This window comes from Hyperoodon ampullatus (genome assembly GCF_949752795.1).
Source record: "Hyperoodon ampullatus genome assembly, chromosome: 5".
Lineage (NCBI taxonomy): Eukaryota > Metazoa > Chordata > Mammalia > Artiodactyla > Ziphiidae > Hyperoodon > Hyperoodon ampullatus.
In genome coordinates, this window is record NC_136918.1 from 7,957,078 (window position 1) to 7,975,218 (window position 18,141).

At 37.6% G+C, this 18,141-nt stretch overlaps 1 protein-coding gene across 2 annotated transcripts in view; it reads left to right on the forward strand.

The window, feature by feature from the left end:
• The window catches only part of SLC25A36 (solute carrier family 25 member 36), a gene marked incomplete at its 3' end in the record, with an annotated part of 37,231 nt that overhangs the window by 2,866 nt on the left and 16,224 nt on the right, over positions 1-18,141 (forward strand). For both annotated transcript variants that reach the window (XM_079704937.1, XM_079704938.1), the window contains exon 2: positions 14,518-14,682. In XM_079704937.1, the coding sequence (XP_079561063.1) occupies positions 14,518-14,682 (165 nt within the window). The remainder of the gene's footprint in view (positions 1-14,517; positions 14,683-18,141) is intronic.

Genomic DNA, 18,141 nt, shown 5'->3' on the forward strand with positions numbered 1-18,141 from the left:
TATTCAGAGTTTGTAAGGTCATCGGTTAGGTTGATTGAGTTACGGAGGCTACTCACAACTGCCCAAAAAGGGTGTAAATATGATTTAATTTTAGCTATGCTTTTAATAACACTATATGTTTAGGTATGAAGACATAAGCAGTATGTTTTTAAATTCTTTGATAGATCTACATTGTTCAGTTGTGTGTCAGCTGCATATGTCCACCAAGAGGCAGTTTGGGCTTTTTTCCATTCGAGAGAGAGAGATTGCCTCAAATGAGAGGAATAAACCTTCAACCTTTAAGTGGATGAATTTCCTTCCTTTGTAGCTCCTGTGACAGTGAGAGCTTAATACATATAGTTAGTAATTTCAGATTATCTAAGAAATGGTTTATTTTTATATCCTGGAATTAATCAATCCATTCATTTATCAAACCATTTATTTTTCATTTATTCAGTAAGAAACTCCGTTTGGGTGTCAGATCTACGTTGATTCTGTAGAAATTTTGTCATAATATTTGTTAAATTACTTGCACCTGTTTCCTTGTAAAATCAGGGCAGAAGTAGACTACTTAAAAGTATAATGTGGTTTATTTACACTTTGTCTACATTTTTTATTAGCCTTATTTCCATAATTTTTATAACCTTTTCTTTTTTTTCTTTTTAAAAATACATTTTAATTCTTACTAATAGATTGCAAGACTAAGGTAATTTGCTTATCCTGATGTATTCTCAAACTTATTTTCCTGTAAGGGGATTAGTGTAGTATAGCATTGTGGGTCAGGGACGCCTGGGAGTTTCCAAGACCTTTTTGGTGGTCTGAGACGTTAAAGCTCTTCTCATAAAAATACTAACACATATTTGCCTTTTCACTATGTTGACATTTGGACTGATGGTGCAAAAACAATGACTGGTGACGCTTCTGTTACCTTAGCATACATCAAGGCAGCATCACCAGACTGTGCTAGTAGTCACTAGCACTTGCAATTTAAAAACACAGAGTCTCTTAAGAATGTTCTTGAAGCAGTAAAAATTAGTGTTTTAAATCTTGATTCTTGGGATTTCCCTGGTGGTCCCGTGGTTAAGACTCCACGCTTCCACTGCAGGGAACGTGGGTTCAGTCCCTGGTCAAGGAACTAAGATCCCACATGCCACGTGGCACGGCCCCCCCAAAAAAAATCTTGACTCTTGAGTACACATCTTCATTTCATATTCTGTTTGGCAAATGGGAAACATGAGTAAAGCATTTCTACAATTGTTTCAGCCTCACGCTGAACTAGCCTCTTTTTTCATGAGAACCACTCTTGAAAGAACAGTTGATAGACTATGACAATTCAGACTTGAATATTTGGCAGACATTTTCTCAAAAAATGAAAGAAGTGGGCCTGTTGCTTCAAGGAAAACCACAACAAATGATAACATTTGTTGCCATATGATAAAATTTGAGTTTTCAAGCAAAAATTAGAATTTTTGAAATCTTTTTTTTTTAATCGTTTATTTATTTATTTATGGCTGCGTTGGGTCTTCGTTGCTGGACGCGGGCTTTCTCTAGTTTCAGTGCGCAAGGGCTGCTCTTCATTGTGTTGCGCGGGCTTCTCATTGCTGTGGCTTCTCCCGTTGCTGAGCATGGGCTCTAGGCACATGGGCTTCAGTAGTTGTGGCTCGCGGGCTCTAGAGTGCAGGCTCAGTAGTTGTGGTGCACGGCTTAGTTGCTCTGCAGCATGTGGGATCTTCCGGGACCAGGGCTCAAACCCATGTCCCCTGCATTGGCAGGTGGATTCTTAACCACTGCGCCACCAGGGAAGTCCCTTGAAATCTTGAATAGATAGAAAATGTAATTGTATCACAAAACGTACCTACACTTGGAAGACCTGTATAATCCAGTGAACCAGTAGTTTTCAAATAACCAATGCATGATGTTATAGAGTAGTGCATAGGTAAAAGATTCAGAATGTAAAATAAAACAATGGATTTTAATGTAACAATATGAAAAGTTTATTGGTATAGTTCAGATTCCATATTGCAGCTAATTTCAAGAGCCTACCACATGCCCAGTTTTAATGTAATATTGAAAAATATCCATAGTTATCTGAAAGGGGGCGTTGAATTGTTACACTAAGTAAATTATATCATTAATTAAAAGGTTTCAGTGCCATGGTTGGGAAAAAAGTGGAGTGGGATAAAGGAGAATAATGGGGGTGCACTGTAGTTCTAAGTAGGAGGATAATAGAGTCTTTTTGAGAAGGTGACTTTTGAACAAAGACCTGGAGAGGAGAGAGTTAACTATTCAGAGGGAACAGGCAGTGAAAAGACCCTAAGTAGGGTAGGAGCACTGAAATGAGGCAAGTATAGCCAGAGTAGTAGGCCATTGTTAGGCCATTGAAGATCTTTGGCTTTTCTGAAATGGGAAAAGTCATTGCAGGAGTCTTAAAGCCAAATTCTGGTCGCACCATGCTTAGAACAGACTGTACGTAGGGGCAGGGCCAGAAGTAGGGAAATGATTTGGCTACTGGAGTAATCAAAGTGCGAGGTAACGGTTCTTCAGAGAAGGTTGTAATGTACTGTATGTGGTGTGTGCAGAAGAGTCAAGAATAACTCCAAGGTTTTTAGTTCAGGCACCTAGAGGGAGGGAATTGCTGTTAGAAGTAGGGAAATGATTTGGCTACTGGAGTAATCAAAGCGAGAGGTAACGGTTCTTCAGAGAAGGTTGTAATGTACTGTATGTGGTGTGTGCAGAAGAGTCAAGAATAACTCCAAGGTTTTTAATTCAGGCACCTAGAGGGAGGGAATTGCTGTTAACTGAGATGGGAAGGTTGTGGATGGCATAAGGTTGGGGTGGGGGAAGATCAGTATGTAGTTCCATTTAAGACGAAAATTTGAGAAGTAGAGAAGTCCAAAAGCCAGTTGTTTAGGTGGATGGTTGTATTAGGTAACTCCAGGAAGGAGCTCTGGACTAGAGATAACACATTTAATAGTTAATGGAACATAGATGATGCCATGAGCCTAGACGAGGTCACTAAGGGAGTGAATATAGAGCAGAAGAGAGGAAATTTCAGCAAGAGATCAGAAGAAGAGCAGGAACCACAAAGTAGACTTAAAAAGTGACCAAGGGGCTTCCCTGGTGGCGCAGTGGTTGAGAGTCCGCCTGCCAACGCAGGGGACACGGGTTCGTGCCCCGGTCCGGGAAGATCCCACATGCCGCGGAGTGGCTGGGCCCGTGAGCCATGGCCGCTGAGCCTGTGCGTCCGGAGCCTGTGCTCCGCAACGGGAGAGGCCACAGCAGTGGGAGGCCTGCATATCGCAAAAAAGAAAAAAAAAGTGACCAAGAAAATGTGTTCTGAAAATACAAATATACAGTATTTAGGAAGGACATATGTTATTGTCCATTAAGATGAGGTCTGAGAGCTATTAATTATTGAATTTAACAATTGTGGAGACCTTTGGTTACCTTGATCAGCAGTTTCCAAGGCAGAGCAAGGGGAGGGAAATCTGATGGGAGTGGTGAGAAATTAGAGACAGTAAATAGGATTTTGAGATTTGTTGCAAAGGGGGATCAAAGAAACAAAGCAGTAATTTGGGTGTGGGGGAGTTACTTTTACTAAAACTACCACATACCCTCAGCATATTTTGCTTCTGTAGTGAATTTTAGTCCTGATATCATTGTTTTTCCTTACATTAAAGACTATACATCTACATCTTGGGCTGTATGATAACGGCTTTCCTCTGTGTTTCCATGTTTATCAAAGTTGTTGGTTAACATTTTCTTTTTTTTCAGTTTAGCAGTGTTTTGATTTTGCTTTAGCATTTCAAATAAGCCTAGCTTGTTAATTGTTTTCCTGCATGAGAAACACTACATGTACCCCCCCCAGCCAAATACCATTATTTTCAACCACTCTTATATCTGACTTTTCATAAGTTAGTCTGTCAAGTATGTAGAATATGTCCTTCATTCTTCAAGAATTTGTTTCTTGCCCGAACATTAAAGCTTCAGAAGAAATAACCTCTACAAATATACTATCAGAGAAACAATCTTTAGTAAGACTTCGTAAATGATTTTTATGGAATTTCAGAGACAGGCTACATGTTTTGAGATTGCAAAACTCTATAGCTAACATTTCTTTTTTTTTTTTTTAACTTTTTAAAATATTTGTTTATCTAATTTTGGCTGTGTCGGGTCTTAGTTGCAGCAAGAGGGCTCTTCATTGCTGCACGCGGTCTTCTCTCTAATTGTGGCGCCCAGTCTCCAGAGCATGTGGGCTCAGGAGTTGCAGCACGCGGCTTAGTTGCCCCGTGGCATATGGGATCTTAGTTCCCTGACCAGGGATTGAACCCTTGTTCCCTGCATTGGAAAGCAGATTCTTAACCACTGGACCACTAGGGAAGTCCCTCTAGCTAACATTTTAATGAATCTCTTTCTTAGCGGTATTTCTTAATTTGTGTAATGCCCTAATTAGGAAATTACAGGGGAGTGTTACCTGCAGCAGAAAAATGACAAAATATTTTAACGTATTCACTTTGCTTTACAAAGCTAGACACTGCAGTTGTCTGACAAAATAGTTTTGTTTAATGTTAACAGAAATATATTTCTAAAGTACCTACATATACATATATATGTGTGTATATACATACACACACATACACACAAATATTGTGGACCCAATCAGAATAGATTTTGTCCATTTATAAATTAACCTTGCCTATTCAAAACAAGTGTCCTGATCCATACATGCCCAAAAGGTCAGAATCAAAGATATATGTGTAACAGCCACAGTCTTAGAATCCCGTTTCTTTTCCTTGAGCCATCCTTTCCTTAGCAGAAACCTGGGGCACCTTAAATTACTCCATAGGTGTGGCTAGTAAAGTTCTCTAAAGCCAGGGGAACTGAATCTAGTGGTTCAGGCCCTTGGGGTTATCCTGCTGATCAGGTTTTGCATTTGCACTGACCTAGGGATTTATGACTCTTGGTATCATGGCTGAACTGATCTGCTTGTTACTCATGTTTACTTAGTGAACAATTTCTTTTTCCCCTTCCCTATCTTCCCCCAGCCTCCCACATTTCTGATTCTTGTGTTGCTGTAACTTGGGTGAGGGAGAGTATTTTAGGGCCCTCAGAGTTCTTTCTCTTTCTTAAAGATCTATTTTCCCAGATTTTTTTGTTTTGTTTTTTTAACCAGTTTCTTTGTTACATTGTGCCTAGCTTCAAAAAAAAAAAAAATTTCCATTCTAAGCAGCTTTTAGCCATTGCTTTACTCAAGGGATCCATAGCCCTTGAGTAGTCAGAACCCCTGGCATGTCAAAAAATGTTACCTTCATTATATACAGTAAACAAGTAGAAGCAACACTTGAAAGTTCTGAGACATTTACACTCCCAAATTAGCATAGGCTAAAAATGTGTCTACATTCCAGTAAATTCCTGGGGTGACTTGATTTACTTATTGTATAATTTCTCAAACATGAAAATAGAATAGTTTTAAATGTCTTGTAAAGGTGTTTCGTGATAACCATGTTAAACAATTCTTAAATATTCTCTAAAATCAATGCATAGTTATATGATAACCTGACTCTCACCAAGCAGCCTTGGCCTCATATCTTTAAAAGGTATGACATTTGCCTTTGAAACTTTAAAATTAGCATTGATCCAAATAGTTTTACGAAGAATACATAGTTGAGATTTTCTAACGTGGATATACCAAGGGTATAGGGACATTTAACAGTTTTATTTGATTCATAACCTTAGAAACCCCCTTTCTAGATTTTTTTTTTTTAAACAGGATCTTTTTTTTTTTTTTTTTTTTTTGGCTGCATTGGGTCTTCATTGCTGTGTGTGGGCTTTCTCTAGTTATGGCGAACGGGGGCTACTCTTAGTTGCCGTGCACGGGCCTCTCATTGCGGTGGCTTCTCTTGTTGTGGAGCACGGGCTCTAGGTGCATGGGCTTCGGTAGTTGTGGCACGCGGGCTCAGTAGTTGTGGCTCACCGGCTTAGTTGCTCCACAGCATGTGGGATCTTACCAGGTCAGGGCTCGAACCCGTGTCCCCTGCACTGGCAGGCGGATTCTTAACCACTGCGCCACCAGGGCAGTCCCCTTTCTAGATTTTTGATGTTACAGAATAACACATTTATATGCTCTTCTGCAATCAAACTTGGCTGTTCTATCCTTGGAATTCTTTGCTCATCAAAGCATTTAAAGCAAATGAGTGAGAGACTTTGTAACTTTTTCTTTTAACAGTAAAGCATCCAATTTAGTACTTTCGTTAGTAGCAAATTACTTTGGTGACACCTTGCAATTGATCTTGACACATTGGCCACATCACTGGATCAGAAGGGACTCAGGACCAGCTAGAAGGCTAGAAATAAAATGAGGCCCTGCTTTAAGGCACTTGCAGTGGGGATGGTGAGGGGAAATATAAGAGGAAGTTTAGAATGTAGAACCAGTGAGACTTGAGGATAGTCGGATATCAGAAGGCCTCTTTATCCTTTGATCTCCCTTCAAACTGATGATTGTTAGCCTCCAGTACCACAAGAGCATGCTTGGTGTGTTAAACTCTAATAATTAGAATTAGAGCAGAGGCCAGTATGGTTGGAACAGAGTGAGTGAGAAGGTGGATAGTAGATGAGATCAGGAGGAATCAGGGAAGATCAGATTGTGTTAGATCCTGTAGGCCATTGTGAGGACTTGGGTTTTATTCTGAATGACACAGGAAGTCTTTGGAAAGCTTTGAGCAGAGGAGTGACTTGATCTGACAAGATTTTAATACAGTCACTCTTATGTATTGAAGATACATTGGAGGGAATGGGGTAAGGGTAGAGGAAGAGGGACACTAATTAGGAGGTTACTGCAGTGACCTCGACAAAATGTTGTGGCTTCGACCAGGGTGGAAATGGTGAGCGGTGGTCAAGATTCTGGATTTATTTTGGAGTTCTGAGTCAAAGACACTGGCGCAAATACATCATTTTCTCATGGAGTCCATTGGGTCCCAGAAACATCCACCACATTCTCCAGTTAAAAACCCGTGCTGTTTTTAAAGGATACTTACTGCTAAAATTATGATTAAACATTTATTTAAAGAAATGTATATGTATAGTTTTTAAAAAAGCTGCTGAAAGACAATAAAAACCAACGTTTCCCTGCTCCCTTCCCCCGTGTCTCCTTACCAGTGGGAACTTCTTATTTTATCTGCTTAATAGTTAGGTTTGGCATAGAACTCTAGAATAAGTAATTTTCTGCAGTTGTTGAGTAATGTGATGCTATTATGACTTTTCCTGTGTATGCGACCTTTTGTTCTTTCTAGAAATTCATGAGATCTTTGTCTCCAGTATTATGAAAGATGGCAGTATTGTAACTTGATGTGGGTTTTTTGCATCCATTGTACCCATTAAACCTGAGCTCACAGTTTGAGTTCATGTTCTTCAGAAAATTAGGCTTTTGCCCTGGAATACAGTTTTACCCATGGTGGGGAGGAAGAGAATACCACCTGGGTATCCTAGCTTTGCTACATTACCTGTCAGCCAGTCCTTCTGTTTTAAATTCTTAGCCTTCAGCTTGAGTACTTGGTGCCCTTAGTCATTAGGCCTGTTGTAAGGAGTTCAGCAGGGCAAAACTGTTTGCTTCTCTTTGGTATTTCCTTCTGCAAGCCTTTCTTCCTCTTTTCCAAGGCAGTTAATCCTTCCCATTTGCTTCATTGCTTGAAATCGTGTTAATTTCTCCTCTCTTTGTCCTTGTGGCATTTTCCTTTAGACAGTGAGATTCTTGACATGGTGAAGGGATAAACTAATGTAATTAATCCTGCTTTCATACATAGAGATTTTTAAATGTTTATTGACAACAGTAGTTTTGTTCTCTACATCAGTTATGATGATTTCAGTGTACAAAATAATTACTTTAAAATGACTAAGATAAAAGCAGCATGAGAAACACTGGAGTGTCACTCCTGTACTACATACCTATTGCATTTTATAATGTAAAACTGCTTCAGGACAGTGTAAGTGCTTGTGTATACACCCACTTACACCGCCCTCCCCCCACAGCTCTGTACAGTTTAGATCGTCATGTATTTTATTTATTGAAGTGGTTTTTTTAGGAATCATAGTATATGTCTGTGCTCTGCCATAAAGTATTTGTAAGAGTTCTGTTAAAAAATTTAGTTGCTATAATCAGTAATAGATGCTGACAACTTCAGTAGCTAATGCTTATTGAGTACTTTCTATGTGTCACATCATGGGTTATATCATGTATCGTATATTATCCTTACAACAAGCCTGTGAGGCATAGATACTGTTCTTCCCTGGTAGGTTGGCTGGTTGGTTTCTTTGTGTAATGTGTTTATTCTCTCAGAACCAGGAATGACTGAGTATGATATAGGTAGTCATTCCTGTGAATGTGATAACTTTGCTTTTTGCTTGTTTTTATTTATTTTAATTATGGAAGTAATTTATGTTCATTGTGAAAACCAAGGACATATTCTTTAGGTGTTACAGAATATAAATTTGCATGTTTATTACAAATTTGGGGTCTATTGGGTTTTATGTTCAATAAGCTTACAAAGTAAATATATTAAACAGCTTTCAAAAAGCTAGGCAAATTTGAATTAAAAACAAATATGAGTTACTATAAATAAATCACTACTATAGTGTGAATACAGTGTGGTCTACCATGTAGGCTCTCTTGAGTTCTGCAGTATATACTAAAGTGTATACTGTGATTCATATCTCTTACTACTTAGCCTCAACAATTAACATAAATAAACTATGGCTTTGTTTTTAAGATTCTCCTTGGGCCTTATATATAATTAGGTTGTTTTTTGTTTTTTGGGTTTTTTTTAAGATGTTGGGGGTAGGAGTTTATTAATTTATTAATTTATTTTTGCTGTGTTGGGTCTTCTTTTCTGTGCGAGGGCTTTCTCTAGTTGTGGCAAGCAGGGGCCACTCTTCATCGCGGTGCGCGGGCCTCTCACTATCACAGCCTCTCTTGTTGCGGAGCACAGGCTCCAGACGCGCAAGCTCAGTAGTTGTGGCTCACGGGCCTAGTTGCTCCGCGGCATGTGGGATCTTCCCAGACCAGGGCTCGAACCCGTGTCCCCTGCATTAGCCGGCAGATATTCTCAGCCACTGCGCCACCAGGGAAGCCCTATAATTAGGTTTTTAAGCCTATTTCATAGCTATTTAAAAATATCAGTTTGTGATTCATTGAGTGTAGAAGTCTCCCTTGGCTTGCTTAATTTTGTTTCAAATCTTTTATGGCCCTACTATTTGTCTAATTGACCCTTGATTTCTGAAAATATAATCATGGTTTTGATCTTTTATTTTGGGGATTAAATTTTTCAATTTCCTATTTAAAGTCGTAAGTGGAATTTTTGAGAAATACTAATTTTTTGGTTTCCTAGTACATATAAAGGTTTGCTTATACTATACTTTACTGTAGTCTATTAAGTGTTCAATAGCATTATGTCTAAAAAAAACAACGTATATACCTTAATTTAAAAACACAGATGACCCGGGAACTTCCCTGGTGGCACAGTGGTTAAGAATCCACCTGCCAATTCAGGGGACACAGGTTCGATCCCTGGTCCGGGAAGATACCACGTGCCGCGAAGCAACTAAGCCCACGTGCCGCAACTACTGAGCCTGCGCTTTAGAGCCCGCGAGCCACAACTACTGAGCCCAAGCACCACAACTACTGAAGCCTGCGTGCCTAGAGCCCGTGCTCCACAATAAGAGAAGCCACCGCAGTAAGGGAAGCCACCGCAATGAGAAGCCCACACACCACAACAAAGAGTAGCCCCCGCTCGCCGCAACTAGAGAAAGCCCGCGCACAGCAACAAAGACGCAACGCAGCCAAAAATAAAATAAATAAGTAAATAAATTTATATAAAAATACAGATGACCCTTGAACAACATGGGTTTGAACTGCACAGGTTCACTTATAGGCAGATTTTTTCAGTAAATGCATACCATAGGACTACACAGCCCATGGTTGGTTGAATCCACAAATGTGGAACCACGGATACAGGAGGGCTGACTATATAGTTATACGTGGATTTTTGACTGTGCAGAGGATCGCCACCCCTAACCCCCAAGTTATTCAAGGATCAAATGTACTTGATTGCTGGGAATTCCCTGGCTGTCCAGTGGTTGGAACTCCGCGCTTCCACTGCAGGTGGCATGGGTTTGATCCCTGGTTGGGGAACTAAGATCCTGCAAGCCATGAGGCGCTGCCAAAAAAAACAAAGAAAAACAAATGTATTGATACTTGATTGCTACAAAATGTTAACCATCATCTAACAACACAGCGTTGCCACAGACCTTCAAGTTATAAAAAAAATGCAGTACTTGTGAGGCACAATAAAATGATGTATGCCTATACTGTAATCAAAACATAGGACATTTCTGTTATCCCAGGAATTTCTCCATGCCCTTTGCTGTCAGTTATTCCCACCTCAGCTGCCTCTTGGTGACCACTGATCTTACTTCTGTTCTAGTTTTTTTGCCTTTTACAGAATGTCATAAAAATGAAAATGTTATAAAATGAAAGCCTTTTGTGCTGGTTTTTTTCAGTTAGCATAATGTTTTTGAGATTCATCCAGGTTGCTGCTTTTTATTACAGAGCAGTAATCCATTGTATGAATAGACCACAGTCTGTTTATCCTTCATCGGTTGATGGACATTTTGGTTATTTCCAGTTTCTGGCTATTAAGAGTAAAGCTGCTGTAAACGTTCATGGACAGGTTTTGTGTGGACATATACAGGCATAGCACGTTTTATTGCACTTGGCTTTATTGTATTTTGAAGATAATGCCTTTTTTAAAAAAAAAACAAAGGTTTGTGGCAACCCTGTGTTGAGCAAGCCTATCAGAGCAATTTTCCCAACAGCATTTTTATTTCTTTGCTCATACCCTTTTTCTGTCCTGTCACATTTTCCCACGATTTTCCATTCTTCATCAAACCTAGCATAAAAATGCTCAGTTTTAGCCACTTCTTAGGGTCTTCGTTTTCTTATAAAGTTTTCCACATAAAACTTACATTAAATAAAGTATATGCTTTTCTCTTTTTTTTAAATTGAAGTATAGTTGATTTACAATGTTGTGTTAGTTTCTGGTGTTCGGCAAAGTGATTGTTATTTATATATATATCCTTTTCAGATTCTTTCCCATTATAGTTTATTACAAGATATTGAATATAGTTCCCTGTGCTGTACAGTAGAACCTTGTTGTTTATTTTATATATACTGGTTTGTGTCTGCTAATCCCAAACTCTAATTTATCCCTCACTCTCCCTTTCCCCTTTGGTAACCATAAGTTTGTTTGTAAGTTCATTTGTAGCATTTTTTTTAGATTCCACATAAAAGTGATATCATATATTTGTCTTTCTGTCTGACTTCCTTCACTTAGTATGATAATCTCTAGGTCCATCCAGTGTTGCTGCAGATGGCATTATTTCATTTTTTTTCATGGCTGAGTAACATTCCATTGTGTATATAATACCACATCTTCTTTATCCATTCATCTGTTTATGGACATTTAGGTTGCTTCCATGTCTTAGCTATTGTAAATAGTACTGCTATGAACACTGGGTGCATGTATCTTTTTGAATTAGAGTTTTCTCCAGATACATGCCCAAGAGTGGAATTGCTAGATCATATGGTAACTCTATTTTTAGTTTTTTAAGAATCTCCATACTGTTCTCCATAGTGGCTGCACCAATTTACATACCCACCAACAATGTAGGAGGGTTCCCTTTTCTCCACACCCTCTCCAGCATATATTATTTGTAGACTTTTTGATGATAGCCATTCTGACTGGTGCAAGGTGATAACCTCATGGTAATTTTGATTTGCATTTCTCTGTTAAGTAGTGGTGTTGAGCTTCTTTTCATGTGCCTGTTGGCCCTCTGTATGTCTTTGGAGAAATGTCTATTTAGGTCTTCTGCCCATTTTTTGATTAGGTTGTTTTTTTTGATACTGAGTTGTATGAGCTATTTGTACATTTTGGAAATTAATACCTTGTCAGTTGCATCATGTGAAAGTATTTTCTCCCATTTCTGTAGGTTGTCTTTTCATTTTGTTTATGGTTTCCTTTGCTGCGCAAAAGCTTATGAATTTGCTATTATATATAGAATGGATAAACAACAAGGTCCTACTCTTATAGTACAGGGAACTGTATTTAATATCCTGTGATAAACCATAATGAAAAAGAATATGAAAAAGAATGTAAATATATATGTATGACTGAATCACTTTGCTGTACAGTAAAAATCAGTACAACATTGTAAATCAACTATATGTCAATAAAATAAATTTAAAAAAGAAACTCATCTGTTTTTTCAAAGCAAAAAACTTATGTTTGATCAGCATTTTTAAAAATTAAGATGTACTTTTTTTAGACATAATGCTATTATTGCACACTTAATATACTACAGTATAGTGTAAACATAACTTTTATATGCACTAAAAAAGCAAAAAATTCATGTGACTCAATTTACTGTGGTAGTCACTGTATTGAGATGGTCTGGAACTGAATCTGCAATCTCTCTAAAGTATGCCTGTATGTGTGATTTTTCCCAGGTCAACACCTTGGGAGTGGGATTGCAGGGATGTACAGCAGTAATATGTTTAACTTTGTAAGAAACCAGACATTTTCTCAAACTGTAACTTTTTTTTTTTTTCTCCGAAATCTACCATTTTGCGGGAATTCCCGGTGTTCCACTGGTTAGGACTCTGCACTTTCACTGCTGGGCCGGGGTTCAATCCCTGGTTGGGGAACTAAGATCCTGCAAGCCACACAGTGTGGCCCCCCCAAAAAAAAACAATCTGCCATTTTGCATTCCCACCAGCAGTGTTTGAGGTTTCTGGTTGCTCTGTATCAACACTTGTTATTGTCAATCTTTTTAATTTTATCCATTAGTGGATGTGCAGTGTACCTCACTGAGGTTTTAATTTGCATTTTCCTGATGAAAAATGATTTTGAAAAATCTTTCTGTGTTTATTTGTATCCATATATCTTTGTTGAAGTATCTGTTCATCTTTTTTTAGTTGTTTTTATTTTTGAGTTTCTGAATATAAGCATTTACAAGATAAGTGTTTTGCAAATAGTTCTCTCAGACTGTGGTTTATTTTTTCATTTTCTTAAGTTTCTTCCAGAGTGTGGAATTTTTAAACTTTGGTGAAGTCCAATTTATCAGTTTTTTTCTTTTATGATTCATGCGTTTGCTTTTTGTTGTTCAATCTAAGAAATGTGTGCCTAACCCAAAGTCAAAAAGATTTTTCTCCAAATGTTTCCTTCTAAAAGTTTTGTATAGTCCATTTTGAGTTACTTTTTAAAATATGATATGAGGTAAGAATCAAGTTTTATTTTACATGTGGATGTTCTCTGTTTTTCATTTGTTGTGTTAATTTTTCGCTTTTATTGCATAAAGTTTGTTTCAATTTTATTTTCTTGATGGCATGTACTGTTAAATTAATATGAAATACTCTTATTAATGATTTCTTATCTTAACTTTTTTTGGAATGGTATCGTTTTCATGCCTACTTTCCTTTTATTATATCTTTTGTATATACACATTTTTAAAATTCCATATGTAGAATTGTTTAGTATCTTTCTGTGGTGGGCTGTTTTTCTTCTTGCTCTAATGCCTGTTTTGGAGGTCCAGGTTACTTCTGACTCAGTCTGCTTTTCTCTTTCAATGCAGTAAGAGGTCTCTTGAGTGATTTTCCTCCGGTTAGAAAACAGTTCTCAGAACTCCATTGAGTAGCTATTAATGCTTTAAGAGAAAATTATTTTACAGTCTTGCATTTAAAAAGAATAATTACTAAAGAAAACAAAACAAAAAAAGAATAATTACTCAGCCTGTCTCTCATATACCTTTAAAAAGTTTAAATAATATCATTTAAGAGCTTTTATTTTGTTGTTGTTTTGGTGATCAGTCCTTATATTTAAATTGGATTCTTCTAGCTAAGCCTACCTACTTTGCACAGATTCCCACATGATGAGCCTAACATACAGATTTTGAGACTCAAATTCCTTATTTATTTGTAGGTGAAATGCCTCTGAGTATTTGGATATTTAAAATAAGGGGACATGTATGATTATCCATCAGTGGTTTATTTCGTATTGCTCTCAAGACCATTTCTTGAATTTTGAAAGATAGGATAGGAGTTTGAAAAATAGGTTATACGTCAAATAATGGTCTAGGTTTCAACACACGTAATATCTGGGCAAGGAGGACCAAATAAAGCCCTAGAACAGTGTTTAAAAGCTATGATGTGACGTACCAGTAAATTTCAGTAGTAATACCCACTGTTTGGAATCTTCAACTAATTATTCTTGCTAGGTAGATATTAATCTCAGTTACTTTTAACTACTAAAGGTGTTTGTATACAGTCAAATAAGTGAAACATTTAAAAAATTATTTCGTCCTCTAAAATCAAAAATCGTAAATTTTAGTACCTTCGCAAAGCCCCAGTTGTTCATTTGTTTCACAGCTCTGCGCATGTGTACTAATTTGTGAATTAAGTAGATAAGTTTTGTTCTTTGCATTTTTTTGTAGATGTGGTGGTACGGTGGGAGCTATTCTGACATGTCCACTGGAAGTTGTAAAAACACGGCTGCAGTCATCTTCTGTGACACTTTATATCTCTGAAGTTCAGCTGAACACCATGGCTGGAGCCAGTGTCAATCGAGTAGTGTCTCCTGGACCTCTCCATTGTCTAAAGTGAGAGCACAGTATTCATGAATTTTTTCTGTCGGCTTTACCTTAATGATGCCCATGTTTGTTTATTTATATTCTGCCATATTTAAAAAGGTTTTTACAAACTTAATGACAGAATTACTCCCATAAATTCAGTAGAAACAATAATCCCTAATGGACAGGAACAGTAAGTTGGATAATATAAAATGTAATATCATTTCCAAATCATGTGTATTTGGAGTATTTTTCTACATTTATCCAGTGGATTTATTTTCTCAAGACATTATAGGTATTTTGCTTTGTTTAAATAAATTCATTTATTTTTGAAATGTGATCATGTTAAATGCTAACTCTATGTGTATTTTTAATTTTCAAAGTGCTCACACAAGTAAGTACATCCAATTAATGTCAGTCTGATTTTTATATAACCTAAATATAACTAAGATTTAAAGCAGAGTTCTACTGATTTTAAAATGTACTTCAGTGTTCGGCATTTCTTAATGGCTTGAAAAAGATGTGTTTTTACATTTTACCATACTTCATTGTGTTACAAATTAGATTTGAAATTTCAAAACTATTGAAATTGAGTTTTATATGTTTAAACTTAGGTATGTAACTGAATGCCTTGTGTGTCTGTCTTATCAGCTCAGTTGGGACATAATCTATTTGAGCTTAGTTCAGTAGTGTTTATTTTGTAGTAGCAAGTAAACTCATACTGTGTGTTTTTCACTACCAAAAGATTTCATCACTCTTCTTTTTTCAAATTTACTTAAGTACATGAGTAGGTAGAATAAAATTGTTAACAATTTGGGGTTAAAATGCCATTGTTGTAGATATATACTTCTATCTGCTTAATAATAGAGTATTTTAATATCATGACTTTGACAGTTATTACCGAATGTAATGCTCCTCTTCTTAAAATTCTTCCTTTGACCTTTGTGACAATACTATATTTTTTTTATTCTATTTTTCAGTGGTTTTGCCTTCTCTGACTTTCCTCAGAGGAACTGTAGGAATCCCTCTGGGTTCTGTTTTAATTTCTCATTTAAGAGACAGTTTAATGTTTCACCTGTCATCGGTATCCAGATGGCTTCCAACTCTGCATTCTCTTGCCTTAAATTCTCTTGACTCTTATTCCCATTTTTTCCCTACTCTGGGGCTCTGTCCTAATCAATCTGTTTCATGGTTTCTTCCTTTGGTTTTTAATTTCCCAACATCTCTTGAGAGATAATTTACATACCATAAAATTCACCCATTTAAAGTGTACAATTCAGTTGTTTTTAGTATATTCACAGAGTTGTTCAAACCATCACCACACTCTAAATTTAGAACATATTCATCACCACCACAAAAAGAAGCCCTTTCCTGTTAGCAGTCACTCCTGTTTTCTCCTCTTCCTCTCCCCCTAGCCCTAGGCAACAACTACTAATCTACTTTCTGTCATTATAGATTTGTATATTCAGGACATTTTACATAAATGAAATTAAATAGTATGTGGTCTTTTACTGGTTTCTTTCATTTAGTATGTTTTCAAGGTTCATCTATGTTGTAACAAATATCTTTTTATTGCCAAATATTCCATTGTATAGGTGCGTACCACATTTTATTTATCCACCCATTGGTTGATGAACCATTTGCATTGTCTCCCCTTTTGGGGTATTATGAGTAATGCCGTTATAGGAACATGTTTTATTTTTCTGGGGGATATACTAGGAGTGGAATCGCTGGGTTGTATGGTAACTATATTTAACACCTTAGGGAACTGCCAGACTGTTTTCCAAAGCGGATACATCATTTTACATTCCCACCACCAATGAATGAGATTTCCAGTTCCTTGCCAAAAAATAATAAAGTATAAAATAAAATTCCTCACCAACCTTTGTTTTACTCCATCTGTCTTTCTGATTATAGCCATCCTAGTGGCTATGAAGTGTTTCATGGCTTCTTAACCAGGAACTTTGGGAATTCCCCCCAGGCTTTGTCAATTTCTTAGGGGCTCTTGGATGAGCTTCAAGAGGTCTGTAAATTAGGTGAAATTGTATGCAAAATTGTGAGTGTTTGCAAATGTGTTTTTTTTTAAAGGACACTTACCTTCCTTTACTTCTCAAAGAGATTATTAACAGAAAGGGCTAGCAAACACGGAAATTTTCAAAATGTGCTCTACAATTTCTCATTCTTAATTCTGCTTCTGTCTAATCTAGTTTTATCAAAAGTGCTTCTGGGGACTTCCCTGGTGGTCCTCTGCGCTCCCAGCTCAGGGGGCCTGGGTTCGATCCCTGGTCAGGGAACTAGATCCCGCATGCATGCTGCAGTGAAGATCCTGTGTGCCGCAACTAACACCTGGCACAGCCAAATAAATAAATAAATTTTCTTTCTCTCTTTCTTTCTTTTTTAAGTGCTTCTGTATCACCTGTGTCAGTCATCTGGTGGCGTGGTAAAAATGTAGATTGCTGGGCACTGTCCTGTACCTATTGAATCAAGAATACTTTGAGGGTGGGATCTAAGAAATTCGCATTTTGAACAAATGTTCCACTAATAATGGTAATAGTAAGAGTTATCAAGTGCTTACTGTGAGCCAGGCACTCTTTTAAGCTCTCTCTTTTTTTTTTGCAACGAGCGGGGGCTACTCTTCATTGCGGTGCGCAGGCTTCTCTTTGCGATGGCTTGTTATGGAGCACAGGCTCTAGGCACATGGGCTTCAGTAGTTGTGGTGCTCGGGCTCAGTAGTTGTGGCCCACGGGCTCTAGAGCTCAGGCTCAGTAGTTGTGGCGCACGGTCTTAGTTGCTCTGTGGCATGTGGGATCTTCCCGGACCAGGGCTCAAACCCATGTCGCCTGCACTGGCAGGCGGAATCTTAACCACTACGCCACCAGGGAAGTCTTAAGCTGTTTTTTTAATTAACTTATTTATTCCTTATAGTAACCACCACCCTACCTGCCCCCTTCCCCCAAAAGTACTGTTTTTCTCTGTTTACTGCTGATGAAAATTAAGGATAAGAGAAAAGTCATTACTTACCAAAATTGAGCTCTTTATATTGGGAAGTCCGTCCCCACAGTTCAGGCCCTTAATTAACCATTCTGCTCAGCTGCCTTTGAAGAGCTCATTCTTAAGTATATAGGTGCTTCAGAACCACTGGCCCAGTCTGTTAAGTCTGAATTAAAATACTTACTCTTCCTCAATCTTTGTTTCTTACTCCAAAACTTCATTTAATAACTCACCTTCAGAAAGCCTTCCATGACTTGGACATGCCTCTGTTCCTTTTCCTACTGGGCATATATATCTAGCTTGTATAGTATTTGCTTACTGATATGGTCTGTTAAATTATTTATTTCAATATCATTCTTTTTTCCACGACTGGATAGCAAACTTCTCAGTGGCAGGGGCCTTACCCTCTTTTCTGTCTCCTTACTCTGCTTAGTCTTTATACAGTACCTATTCAATATAGTAAATGTTAACTAAGTAGAGGAAGAAATAGTAGCAGAC